This window comes from Scleropages formosus, chromosome 6 (assembly GCF_900964775.1).
Source record: "Scleropages formosus chromosome 6, fSclFor1.1, whole genome shotgun sequence".
Taxonomy (NCBI): Eukaryota; Metazoa; Chordata; class Actinopteri; order Osteoglossiformes; family Osteoglossidae; genus Scleropages; species Scleropages formosus.
In genome coordinates, this window is record NC_041811.1 from 15610455 (window position 1) to 15623604 (window position 13150).

Consider the following 13150-nt stretch of genomic DNA (forward strand, 5'->3'; position numbering starts at 1 on the left):
TGTGTCGTTTCTCCCGAGGGCCACGCAAACGATCTATGAAAAGAACTGATGAACTTTGTAGCTGAGCTTTTTTCAGAGCAGTCGATTTTTTGTATTTTGTTTTCTATTCTTTCTTCGATGGACTTTGGAACAGGTCACTCAAGGTCGTCTGAACTTTAATTTCAGCTCAGGATGGAGGGATTAGGCTATTAACAGGCATTGAGACTTGTTCATGTTTTGTGATTTTATGCTATATACATTTTAAGTGTTTATTGAAAGTCATTATGGACATCAATAATTCTGTATAAATTACATAATTGTTTCTTTTTTGAGGCAAAAGTTAGATAAATTTGGATAAAGTAATTTGCAAAAATAGAATTTCAAGAAACCAAGTTTATAGTTTGCTATGTGTGTCGTGCTTTAAAAGTAAATTTTATTTGGTATTGTTAGACGGTTCACATCACCCAAAAATACTGCGAAAATTTTTTGCAACTGGCTTTCCTAAATGTTTGTTTAAAGAGCCTTGTTTCATATTTAGTGTTGTTCCTTTTAATGTTACAAAAAATGAAGGCAACTTTTTATACTACCTAGTTTTGAACAATATTGCTCACTGGATTAATTGGTGTGAATTTCTGTTTACATTCTAGATCGTTTTGTCCACTCTTTGGAGAAAAAAGATGGTTGTCTAGTCACTATCACATCTTCCCACTTTATAGTAGTTATATTAATGTCCTGTGCTCAAGGTTGTGTTTTGTTTACATTCTGACATGAAAAACCGCAGTTGCTAACTTTAACAGATAGATGAAACTGAACACAATCACGTTTTTTATTTTTTTGGGTTAATTTCAGTCTTGATTTTGTGTCAACTCTGTACATAATTTGCCTCATCATGAAAAACAGTGTAACTGTTGTGATTGTAATTAAAACAGGCATTTCCTTTGCAGTGTTCATAGTCATTTCCTTGCCTGTGTATCTTTGCTCTAGTAATATGTTTTGAGAAAGTTGAAACTGCTGGAACGAGTGTGTGTGTATAAGCGCTTGAGGGTGAATGTTTTAGCCTCACCATTTTATGTAGTTGAGTTACAGCTGTGAATGCTTGTGAACAAATTGTACCATTTGAGCAGAACATTCTTAATGCAAATGGGAATATTTCACGGGGTGCAGGAATTACGCACCTCTTTCAGGCTTTAGGGCATGTGTACTTTATTTCCCTAATTCTGTCACCATCCATCATATACTCTGCTTATAAAGCACTGTAAACTTTTTAAATAAGACTAAACCACACAATTGCTGGTGGTCTGACAAAGCTGAGAAACAAAGTGCACATTGGCGATGAAAACATCTACCCAGAGACTGAAAATCTGTTACAAAATTCAAGCTTTAATTGATTTCCCTTTAATCATTTTGATATTACACGTCAGAATATTTAAACATAACAGTATTTTTCAGTCTTATTTCCTGAAGAACTGAAGCCTTCTTTTAGGAGTTGAAACAAGTTGCAGCAGCCAAGCATGTCTGTTAGGAGGGTTGTCCTATTGTTAAAATCACTAATGTAATGAAATCAATTGTTCTTCAAGCTGAGCAATTCTACCACAAAGCATGTAGTGATTCACAAAAAAATAAGAAAAAAAACCTTCAACTTGTGAGTTTGTCAGAAATTGGAGACTTTAGCTTTACCATTGGTGTGGAATCCTGACAACGTTCGGACACAGAGACTGCTGGATGTAGTCCTTTTCCTCTTTAATCTGAGCAGCATCCTTCGGTTGGCTGGCCTGCACCACCAACAGGAGTGGTGGCGGCTGCTGGTCCATGTCAGCTGGTGCTGTGGAAGGATGGTTCGCAGTTCGCAGGGCTGTGGCCTGTTGGAAGAGTTCCATGGTGGTGTAATCACTCGCACAGGGCGCCGGAGTTGTGCTCCTCAAGTCATGGGTATTTGTTGTTAGCGTGAGGTTCAGCTTCAACTCTCTGCTGGAAGCTTCATTCTCCTCTTTGGGAAGAACTGCTGGGGACAGATCCTCAACCTCCTGCAGCAGGAGGGGGCTACTGGCACTGGTGGGCTCTGAAGCCCCTCGATCTTCTATGATGATCAGACTGCTTGCATCGCTCTCCTTCCCCTGGGCTGTAGTCCCTTCTATGATGGGCTCCAGAACTTCCTGAAGAGCACCACATGAACGAGGCAGTCCATAATAGAATTAGTATATATACATGTATGCTTCTATATAATATATAGAGATTATAAACTGATCACCTAATCTGGGTTACCTCCTAAGAAATTCACAAATGTTCATCTGACCTATGATGTGAACAATTAGCAGAGCTTGTGAATAAGCTTGCTACTGAGATCACCAGCTGCCTGGAGACATTCTTGATGAAGGGATTGAATGTATTTGTGAAAACTTAATGCTTGAAAGAAATAGGTGTTAAGATTTGTATGTGACAAACGCAAACTCTATGCTTCTCGGCTTGCTCTTTGCACTTACTTGGTCAAATATGCCATCTATTTTCTGAATGGCGTTACTGTTGCCTGGGTTAGGGATGCTGGGCCAGAACAGTGCCTTTGCCCTAAAACATAAATGCATTATTTATGATTATGAGCTTTCCGTGATTTGAAGGAATTTAAGATGAGATGCTGAAATCCTCTTTAGGATACCAATTTTCTTCTGTGGTGTTTAGTCACAAGCATCTGCAAGTTCAAGTATTCAACCTCTACATAAGTGTCTTTAAGGAAAAAACAGCAGTAAAAATTATGTAGATTTAACAAAATTATAGCGACGAGATCAGTACCTGTGGAACAATGGGTTGCACGAATGAGCCAATAAAAAGAGAAATATTATTCCTCCGGTGACCCCCACAGTGGCACCTATTACATTCCAGTCACCTGAAGGTATGACAGACAGTAGTAGTAGTAGATTGCAGTAGTGCATGTGACTTTTACGGCTTTTTTTTTTTTTTTTTAATGTTTCTTTTTTTTAAGCCAAAGACCATTTCCATGGCTTATTAGTTATCCTTTTTCCTTTTCAACATAAAAGATTAATCTTAAAAGATTAGAGCCATCCCATCCCACATAAAAGATTAAAGCCATCCCATCACCGGAGACCCAGGCTTACAAGCTTTCTGGTTTTAGTTCAGTACACATTCACTACAAATGGGGTAGAAGTGATGCAAAGATGGCAGTTTAACAAGACTGATGTCTGCACAGTAGTGCATTTCACTGAAAAAGTACAAGTTAACACACTACTTGGTTAAGAATCCTACATGAGAAACACAATTTTCTGCAGATGCTACCTGGCAACTTGGTCTTGAGGTACACGGGGCTGCTGCGCACTCCTTCGCCAGCTGCGGTGAAAGCTGATATTGAGACGCTATAAACTGTACGTGCTTTCAGGTTGGGCAGCCTACGCGTGTTTCCTCTTGGACCCACTGTAACAGCTGTTTGTGGACGACACACAGACACACACAGCTATTTTTCAGCCATTTAGTACTCTGACAGAATACTCAGTTTTTTTCTCTGGGAAAAATGAACAAGCTGAACTATTCCATTGAAACAAACAGCATCATCTTTCCATGAACGGTGTGTACAAGTGTCCCGGAGCTCTAATATCCATCCACTCTCTGGTTATCTCCTCTTTCTTCTGCCTTACTTGAGGAACGGTTTTCCTGGCTGGCTTCGCTGTAGTAGATCTTGTAGCCGAGTAGGAATCCACGGAGATCTTCCTCTGGGATGGAAGTCCACTCAATGACCAAGGAGTTTGTGGTCACTCTCAAAGCAGTGATGTTCAGTGGGGCACTAATGGGAGCTGAACCAAGAGACCAAGAGAGTCCCTCTTAATTCACTGAAGTAACTAGGTCAGTAAATGAAGTGCATTTCTTGCAAAACACTATAGAGTAACTACATGGTGCATTTAATGCACAGAATGATATTGTTGTGGTTTTATATGAGGTAAACTATTTGCGAACAGTTCCAGACTGCACTCATTTGTGGCCTAGAACCAACTCAGAAAGGAAGCCATGAAACCGGGAAAAGAAGCTGTGTGGAATATGTAGTCTTCTCTTTTGACTCAAAACAAAAGTGTAAAATGTGTCACTTGTCCTGAATAGCTGCACATCAGAGACATGACAGAGGCTCAACTTTGGAGAAACCCTCCTTACTTTGACAAGGCAGTCTAAAATCCACAAGACTTTGCCAAAGAATATCAACTAGTATAATACTTAGACAAGTAATGAAAGAGTGTTGGCCCAAGCCATAAAAATATCATTGGTTTTGCCTTAGTGGTAACGCTGAAAATTGACACTGCCGCCCTGAAAACTCAGAGGGGGAAGTGCCGCTGAAGCCACATGCGCTGCACATAGCAAGAACCGCAAACTGACTGTGGGGAACCAGTCCTGATGCTAACAGTAATGCTAGACTCACTCCCTTCCGTGGCATAGGCCTCAGCCCTGCCGCAGGTGCTCTCGCTGTTGTTAATGCTCTTCAGATTGCAGGTGTCCTTGTCCGGCCTGACGTGCAGCAGGAACGTATACCTCTTGTAGGGCTGCAGAGGCACTAAGCATCAATAATACCAATGTCATAAAACTGGAATTAGGAAGATAATTAAATCAAGTTTAAATGGTTTAGCATTTGTCTGGTAGCAGTCAAACTACTATGTAACTGACATTAACGCTCTCACTCGTAATAACTGCTTGTCGTAAGGCAGGTCACAGCAGTCCGGAGTCTATCCTGGAAGCATAAGGTGCTAGGCTAGGTTGGGTACACTCTGGGTGGGACACCAGTCCTTCACAAGGGAGCCACACACACAGAGCCACTCATACAGTGTCATGCTATAGGTAATTTAGAGTCACCAGTTCACCTGAAATGTGTCTTTTGACTGTGAGAGGAAAACCATGCAAACCCAGGGAGAACATGCAGACTCCATACAGACTGAACGGGTATCAAACCTACGCCGACTGCACAGCCCAGGAGATGCGAGGCACCAGCATTTCCTACTGTGCCAAATTAAAAAATACAAGAAACCTTGCACCAACTAAATACAATTATACTTGTTCACATTTTGCATCCTGTGTATTATTCATTGTTACTCTGAATTTCAGTAAGCACATATAGTACCTTTCAGGGGTATCGTAGCAGAGTTCTCCTTCCTCTGATAAAATGAATGAGACAAGGGGATCTCGCCCATTCGCCACCACTCCACGGAGTAGCACCAGAAGGACTTAGTCAGACTGCTGTTCCACACGATGGTGAAGCCGGTTTCACTAACCAAAGTGACATTCAGCGTGTCGGCCCAATCTGGAAGAGGGACAGTTTTCAGCCGTTTAATAGTATCTTTCTATTGTCTGCAGGTCATGTAAAGCATTAGCGGCAAGAGTCGGCATCAATGTCCAACATCGAGGTTCTTGATAATCCAAAAAAAAAAAAAAAAAAAGAGATCGCATGAAGAAGACTGAAACAAGATCATGTACTGTGAAAAATTTGCTGACAATTTGCTGAAATTTACACAGCATTTCTAACAGCATAGTGTACCTGTGTGCCCTGCAGAGTGAAAGATGCTGAAAGGCTTATTGATTCTGAGAACTTAATCTCTTTACGTAATAAATATCCACAAGCTATATGATCAAAATGTCTCTTCAAAGGCTGTGGGAAAGGTTGCAAAAGCAGAGAAGTAAATTTTTAAAAATATAACAAAGATTAGGAAGGTATCTTTTTAGTCTGGAAACTATGTTTTTCTCTATAAAATAAAGGTATGATTCCCTCAAGATGAGAATTCCCCAAATGGGGTGATTTTGCAGACTGAATAAATCCCAGTTTGTGACGAACAGGTGTATAAAATAGAATTTCGATTATCCAGCCTACATGGGGATGGCGGTGGGCTGGATAACGAATGGGATAATATTGAGCCATATCTAACAGGAGCTGTATTTGGAAATAAATTGTCAGATATGCTGAGTAATAACATAAAAATCTATTAAAATCTTTACGTATTCATTTTCAACAGTAGACAGTAATCATTATTTCAAGGTTTTTTAAATTAAAGCTGAACCAAAGTTAAAGCAGAGTTATTACATTGGCCCAATTGAGTAAACAATTAACTTTTAAAAAATTACCAAAAAAAACTGAAGAAACAGAAAACATGGAAGGCCAGTTAATGGAAGACCCGACAAAAAGGACTCTTCTATATGTATGTGTGCCCTATAGCTTCCCACAGCACCGTTATGAAGGGTCACGGCATAAGAGATGATGCAGCATTGTCTGTCTTACCGCTACCGTCTACCGGGGGAACGCCGGCCGGGACTGCGGGGGAGGTCCCGGCGCCATTGAAGGCTATGATGCTGATGTTGAAGGCTGAGCCTGAGAGTATTATCCTTATCCAAGGAAGTGTGGTGTTCACTCTCTGAGTACGCTCTCCAGATGCTTTCGTTATTGTCATCTGGTACCCATCTGCTTCCTCTGTGGAATCCAGCTGAGAGGCGGAGGGACAATCACCATGTCACTCCCAGTGTGTGCAGTTAGGTAACATGATCTCACTGGATGCGTATCACAAAGTGCTTCACTCCTGACTGCCATCCTGACCCACTGAAACTTCTCACCTTCCACTGTACGACCACCAGTCGTTTTCCCTTTCCTTGTGGAATAACGTCCAGCTTCTCAATGACCGGTCTGGCAGTCAGCTCTGCAAAAACAAACACCATCTCAGCAACATTTTAATCTCCATTTCTTTTTCTTTTTTTTTTAAATTGTCCATGTAATATATACTGTAAGTGGTAATGCAAGCAACAGGTTTTATGTTTCTGGAAGTTTATAATATTTAAAAAACACACAAAGGAACTCACCCGGTGGGATGAGGAAAGTTTCACTCCATGGGCACTGAGAACACTGATTGTTTGTGACACACTGAATTTGTACCTCATATGATAGTGATGCTGTAAGATTACCTAGAGTCCAGCTCTTCTTTATTAATATCTCTGCTGACTAAAAAACAAAGACAAGAACAACCCCAATTCGTGCTTTGTTACCAAAATAATGAATCTATAGCACATGCATGTTTTAACTGAACAAATAAATGAAAGGTTTTAAAGTGATTGTCAAATTTCCCCCTTTCTGTACAATTCATCAGATGGGAATTACACACAAGAACATAATTTCTAGAATCCCTGCCATTCTTTCCCTCATTATGAAATGACAAATCTGAAACTAAAAGTTAGTCCAAAAATTCCTTTGAACTTCACATCAAAAAAAGTATACGAGTTATGGTTTTCTCACTTTGCTCCAAAGTAGGCTGTTACGTTCTCTATACTGTACAACATAGTACGTAACACTTGGTTCCTTCCAAGATGCTGTTATCTCCAATTGTCTCAAATATCGTCTAAAGTGGACGTCCTTTGTGGGAGCACAGCGAACTTGAGGTTGACAAAAAATACAAAAAAAAGGACATGCAAGGATAATGCACAGGCATATCTTTTTATTTTGTAGTATTCGAAACCAAAGTTGCAGGTACAGTACATCCAGTTTAAATATAACAGTATTAAAACTGCCCAAATAAACATCTCTCAAGAGACTCACAGCACTGTTGTTACATTATAACTATGATTATTATTATTATTATTATTATACAGAATTACTTACTTAGATTCTTTGGATCGCCACTGAAAATTGCTTTAGTGCAGTTCCTTCCGTCATTACTTGTGTCAACAACATAAGCAGTGATGTTATATCTTCTGTATATTGTTATATAAGAGAACGTTCCGGATATGTTTGGGTATTTTTTACATAGCCCTCGAGTTTTCCTTGACAATAAAAACTTTGTTAGACAATATATTCATTAAAATTATAAATGACTCAATGAATATTGTAAAATTAAATTTTATCTATAGACAGCTTAAGAAAAAAGCTTGTGATTTCCCTGGATTTCTGCATAAATCACCCCTAAAATGTGATCTGACCACCTAAATCATAATAATAATAAAGTCAGTCTTATTAACACAAGTTTTACACTTGAATATCTTTACTGAACAAATTGTTTAACCAATCAAGCTTATTGATGGAGTAAGTACAGTATATAAACCTGTAGGACAAAGGCATCTTCAAAAGAGGGTCATTAGAATCAGGTATTTCAGTCAATCCAGGTATTTGGTTTGAGGCTATAAAAAACAAGCAAACACACAATGTCGATTACCTGCTCTTCACAGCAGTATGCTTTTGCAATATGGCTCAATCAAAAGGGATTTCAGAGGACCTCAGAAGAAGAGCTCTTGAAACTCATGAGACTGGAAAGGATTACAAAGGTATTTCTAAAGCCTTCACTCTGCAGTGCGGCAGACAGTTTACAAATGGAAGAAATTCAGCGCTGTTGCTACTGTCTGGGAGTGGATGTCTACGAAAGAGCTATGCAAAGGCACGCTGTATAGTCCTCAAACAAGTGACAAAGAGCCCAGGGGCGACAACTAAGGATTTGCAGGCATCTCTTACACTTGATAAGGTCTATGTTAAAGAGTCCACCATACAAAAATACTAAAAAAGAGAAGTGTTCATGGGAGGTAGCCATGGAGGAAACCTGCCCGGAAAAAAACATTGCTGCTCATCTGAATTTTACTACAGACCACCTGGATGTTCCACAGCACTGCTGGAACAATGTTGGGTGGATATGAGAGAGAAAAGATGAACTTTTCGATAAGTATGTTTGGATAAAACAAATCAGTGCAACCCTACACCAAAACTTCATCCCAGCTACGACACATCGTAGGAGTGTAATGGTACGGGGCTGCTTTGTTACCTCACAGCCTGGATGGCTTGCAGTTTTCAATGACCTTGATTGTTTAAACTTTATTTTTTTTCAATAAAAATATGGCAGTATTGTTCTGTAAGTTGTTAAACAGAACTATTTTATTATGTCATTAGTGTGACATAGATGATCGGATCACTTTTTAAGTGCCATTTGTGCAGGAATGCAGATAATTCCAAAGGGTCCACGATTGTTTTCTCAAAAATGTAAACTATTTGGAACAGTTATCTTAACATTAAACTAAAAATAACTATAAACATTGTAAAGTGTCAAATTCGGTTACAATTTCATTGCAATTTCTTAGTATCAACATAAAAAAAGACACAAACTCTTTAGCAAATGATTTATTAACTTACTGTTCTATGACCAGTGTATAAGATGTCTTGTTTGAAGATTGGTGCCCTGGTTTCCACACACAGTTAAAATATACTGATTTCACTTCCTGAAAACAGTCCAACTCATGAACTCCATCTGCAGGATTCAACGCAGTACATAAAAGTTAATGTTTGACACAAAACACCATTATAAGAATTGTGCAGATGGCAGACAAAGCCACACTTTCCACTCTTTTTTGTACGCATTACTGAAACAATAGTGCATTCTATAAAATTATAAACATCCTTACAGGTAAAACTGATTTTGTGAGCTGTTTTGGTTAGTGAAGGACATTTAAACATGAAATGTATCATAAAGTGAAATGTGGTGTAACAGACTTTAAAACTTTACCTTTAAACATTTTTCAAGGTCTAGAAAGTTTATACATGGATTCATTATATACATTTACAGAATGTTCTTATTTACAGGAACAGACGTTGACTACGACATATTATGGGATTTTTCTTTAGTTACAGGACAAATGTTACATATCATTAATTTGCTACTTGCTGAGAAACTGACACATAATTGTCAAGCTAAAGAAATCTTTTTAATTATGAAATGACAAACTGCTTACGCTGTGATGAATGGCAGTGCTCATGTTGAAAACAGGAGGGTGCAACTTTGCTTACTGGAAGGAGAAGGAAAAAGCTTATCATTAATTTTCTCACAAATCTCATTCTATTACTAGGTTTTTACCAGTCACAATCCTTCCTATTTATTCTGTTTGTAGAGGATAGCTCTGCCATAAGCCACTGGACTCAAATTTAACCGTATTTCACACATAAGCAATTAATAAAACAATGTGGTAATGCTTTGGTCGGTCTGGGGCTTCAACTCATCTTTGCTTTTTCGACCTTTATTCTCCACAGTAGAATATGCAGAGGTGAATTAACAAGGATGACTTATTCACCTTAAAAAGTGATTTAGAAAGAAAGAATAAAAAGTTATTTGTAGAAGTAAAGCGTGGAGGTTCTCATTTCTGGCTCCGTTGTGGTGGAACGACCTCCCCCTCTCACTCAGAACTGCTGAAACTCTGTCCACGTTCAAGAAGGGTCTGAAAACTCACCTTTTCCGGACTCACTTCGCCCATGATATCTCAAGCTCATGTAAGGTGCAAATGTTTATACACCGTAACTTTATGATCATACCCAGACAATCCTTTACACAGCCGCTGCTCCTGTATTGCACATAAATGTTTGTGTACCTTTTTAAAAAAAAGATTTATAGGAAGGCAATCAGGATTAGTCTATCCTAAGTTTTGCGCACCTACTCGTATGATGAACAACGGTGCATGAAGTGGAAAGAAACAATTTACTTAAGAATCACATGTCTGCAACTACAGTATGTCTCTCTTTCACCTAATGTAATGCACAAATTGTATTTTCTCTGAGATGTACGTTGCTTTGGAGAAAAGCATCTGCTCAATGAATACATGTAAATGTAATGTAAATGTAACTTTGTTAGATCAACAACAAATCAGTCAAAATTAACAATGAACTTCTATCTGACAAGTGTGTAGGGTGCCATAAGACTAGCTCCTGGAGCACACCGCGAACCGGTCTTTCGCAGAGAAGCGACTGAGAACTGCCGATGCGTCCAGTGGCTCTGTGATTTGGAGCAATTACTTCAAAAAGACCTGTACACTCAGAAGTTTGAATGTCACCGTGTTCTTAGAACAGACGTCAGACAGCAGCCTCTGCCGTGACCCTTGCCTTTGAAGATCATGCCTCTGCAACCTTTCTGTACACTTTGATTAGGACGCTGGGAAATCCCAAGTTATTTTTTTCTTGTCTCCGTATCTCTGCTGATCGCTCTACACCTCAAAGTGGTCAATGTATCTGATTTCACTATCAGGTAGGCTGACAGAACACAAGATACAAAGAGGACCATTCATCTGAAGTGGAAAGAAGGTGCTCATATATTTTCTGTGATTTTTCCACCTTTCGGCGTGTTCCCCCCCCCCAAAAGACACGAGCCAAAATATTAGAGAGTTTTTAAAAAGAAACCCAGCATTTCACTGAAGCTTCTCATTGGGTAGATGGAATCACTTAAAGGCTGGACCGCGGTTAATGCGGCAGTGGCTCGGCACGGTTCTCCACAGCTCCGGCGTACTGCCTTTCAGCGTGACCCAGGTCTCCTGTATAGACACATGGCGTAAGGGCACTGGGGCATGGTGAAGCCCTTCGACTGTGAGTCAACAAGAAACTCTCTGCGCAGTGGACCGGAAGCACGCCCGCCGCGTCCACCGACTTGTTCTCTCTGCTTCCAGGGATGGACCGCTGCGGAAAAGCCAAGCTAAACAACAGAGTATTAAAAAAAATATGTGCAATACACTCTGAAATACACAGGCTCATTTTGGAGGGAAAATGGGAAATACTAAGAGCACCGAAGACGACTTTCCGCTGGCAGCTGAAAGGGACAAAAGTACTTAAATATACTCTCTCTTAGTCTTAACACATCACATACACTACTTACATGAGGCAGTTTCCATTCTGGGCACTTTTAAAATTCCTACATTTTTTGCAGAAGCCTGGCTTTACGTTTATTATTGACTTAGCAGACGCTTTTTTCTCCCCAAAGCGACGACGTACATCTCGTAGAAAATATAAATTTGCGCATCACATTTCTTTTTTGTTGCACCACGTGAAGTCTCTCAGTTCAGAAGGGAAAAATGCACACACACAGCAGTAAATAATTCCCTCACATGGACGGACAAGCGCCCGCGAACTTTGACGTTCATAAAGAAAGCAAGAAGAAGTACGCGTTGAAGTTCATTACCTGCTGCTGCGGAACGGAGCGCCTCCGCGGCGGACGGTTGTTGGCACCGCGCCGACAAACAGCCTGCAAAGGAGCGGAGAGGACTGAGTCCCCTTGACACGGCAAATCGTGCTTTTACTCAACAGTGAAAACCTAGAAAGCAGGATTGCAACGGTAAACACGGCATGCTCGGTGCTAATAAAGCCACATTAAAGCGATCTTAAACATTTCCTCACTCAGTTCAATTTGCATTCCCCTGGCAACACGTACATGATGTTTATTTAGTGCGTGAAGGAACCTGTGGTCTACAGCCTAGTACGAGCCGTAAAACAGCCAGTGAGGCTGGCCTGCGTGAGAAAAAAACGCACACGCACACACGGCACGCGCATATAGGCAGTCGCGCGCGCGCGCGCGCGCACACACGACACGGCGGGTAGATACCGAAGAGGAGAGTGAGCAGAAGCTCGGCGCTGGCGCTGCCCCTGCTCTTGCTGCCCATGGCGCTGCGTGCCGCTCTCCTCCATGAGCGCGGAGAGGTCGGCGGGCGAGCGCGCGCGGCGAGAAGTTCGCTTCGCTCCGTGAGAACAGACACGAAGCCGTCGTCCCGTCCCATCCTCCCCCGGCGTCGGCTTACCGCGCCCACACACTCGAGTCGCAAACCCTTTTTTCACACCTCAGTCAAACGCTTTTCTCTTTTACGAAAAGAATTAAGAATTAAATAAATAAATGACGTTTGTTTGAGAGAGGCGGACTGATGAAATGCGACTGGAGCAAGGCCAGACACAGACAGACAGAAATGTGAAGCACGTCGTCCGATAAGACCTCGTCACTCAGCGTGCGAACCGCTGGAAGAAGTTATCATTTCTCAGGCACATTAGTCTAGTTATTTCACGACGCAGTGACCTGGTTAGGATTCGCAGTCTGAATGTTACTAGTTGTTCGTATCCCACGCCTACTGTGTGGCTTGCATGTAAATGTTGCGTAATTGCGTCAAATGCTGTAAAGTCAATGGAAGAAAGGAATCCGTCGTTTAAACGCGTACAATAACCGTTTCAGGAATATTTTCCTTTAAACGTATTCATTTTAGCAGACGATTTTCTCCAAAGCGACGTGCATCTCAGAGAACAACACAAAAAGTGTATATAATTGCATCAACAGAATCAAGGATGCAGACACCTGAAAATTCTACGTACGCAGGCAGTCCATTTGTCATATTAAGTTCACCCATTATTCAAAATGTTACTAAAAATATTAAACATAAA

The 13150-nt window shown here is 40.6% G+C and overlaps 1 protein-coding gene across 3 annotated transcripts; it reads right to left on the reverse strand.

Annotated features, from left to right (window-relative positions):
• Window positions 1-1018: 1018 nt before the first annotated feature.
• Window positions 1019-12753, reverse strand: LOC108929854 (interleukin-31 receptor subunit alpha). Of its 3 annotated transcripts, none has more exons than XM_018744673.1 (16): window positions 12330-12753; window positions 11910-11972; window positions 9706-9759; window positions 9110-9224; window positions 7598-7758; window positions 7235-7371; window positions 6805-6943; window positions 6562-6644; window positions 6233-6434; window positions 5084-5263; window positions 4391-4522; window positions 3621-3776; window positions 3265-3408; window positions 2764-2857; window positions 2460-2541; window positions 1019-2132 (listed from the first exon to the last, which is right to left on the reverse strand). In XM_018744673.1, exons 1-16 carry the CDS (start codon window positions 12499-12501, stop codon window positions 1653-1655), a joined length of 2394 nt encoding a protein of 797 aa, XP_018600189.1. In that variant the 5' UTR covers window positions 12502-12753; the 3' UTR covers window positions 1019-1652. The 3 variants fall into 3 exon arrangements, with proteins under 3 accessions (XP_018600189.1, XP_018600191.1, XP_018600192.1); XM_018744675.1 differs by lacking the exon at window positions 12330-12753 and adding an exon at window positions 12125-12198; XM_018744676.1 differs by lacking the exons at window positions 9110-9224; window positions 9706-9759; window positions 11910-11972; window positions 12330-12753 and adding an exon at window positions 8037-9037.
• Between the last annotated feature and the right edge of the window lie 397 nt (window positions 12754-13150).

Coding starts and splice junctions, on each gene's coding strand:
- LOC108929854 (XM_018744673.1), bottom strand. CDS start 12,501: ATGGGACGGGACGACGGCTTCGTGTCTGTTCTCACGGAGCGAAGCGAA. Junction 6,645..6,804: donor AACTTTCCTCATCCCACCGG/GTGAGTTCCTTT, acceptor TTGTTTTTGCAG/AGCTGACTGCCAGACCGGTC. Junction 2,542..2,763: donor TGCAACCCATTGTTCCACAG/GTACTGATCTCG, acceptor TTTATGTTTTAG/GGCAAAGGCACTGTTCTGGC.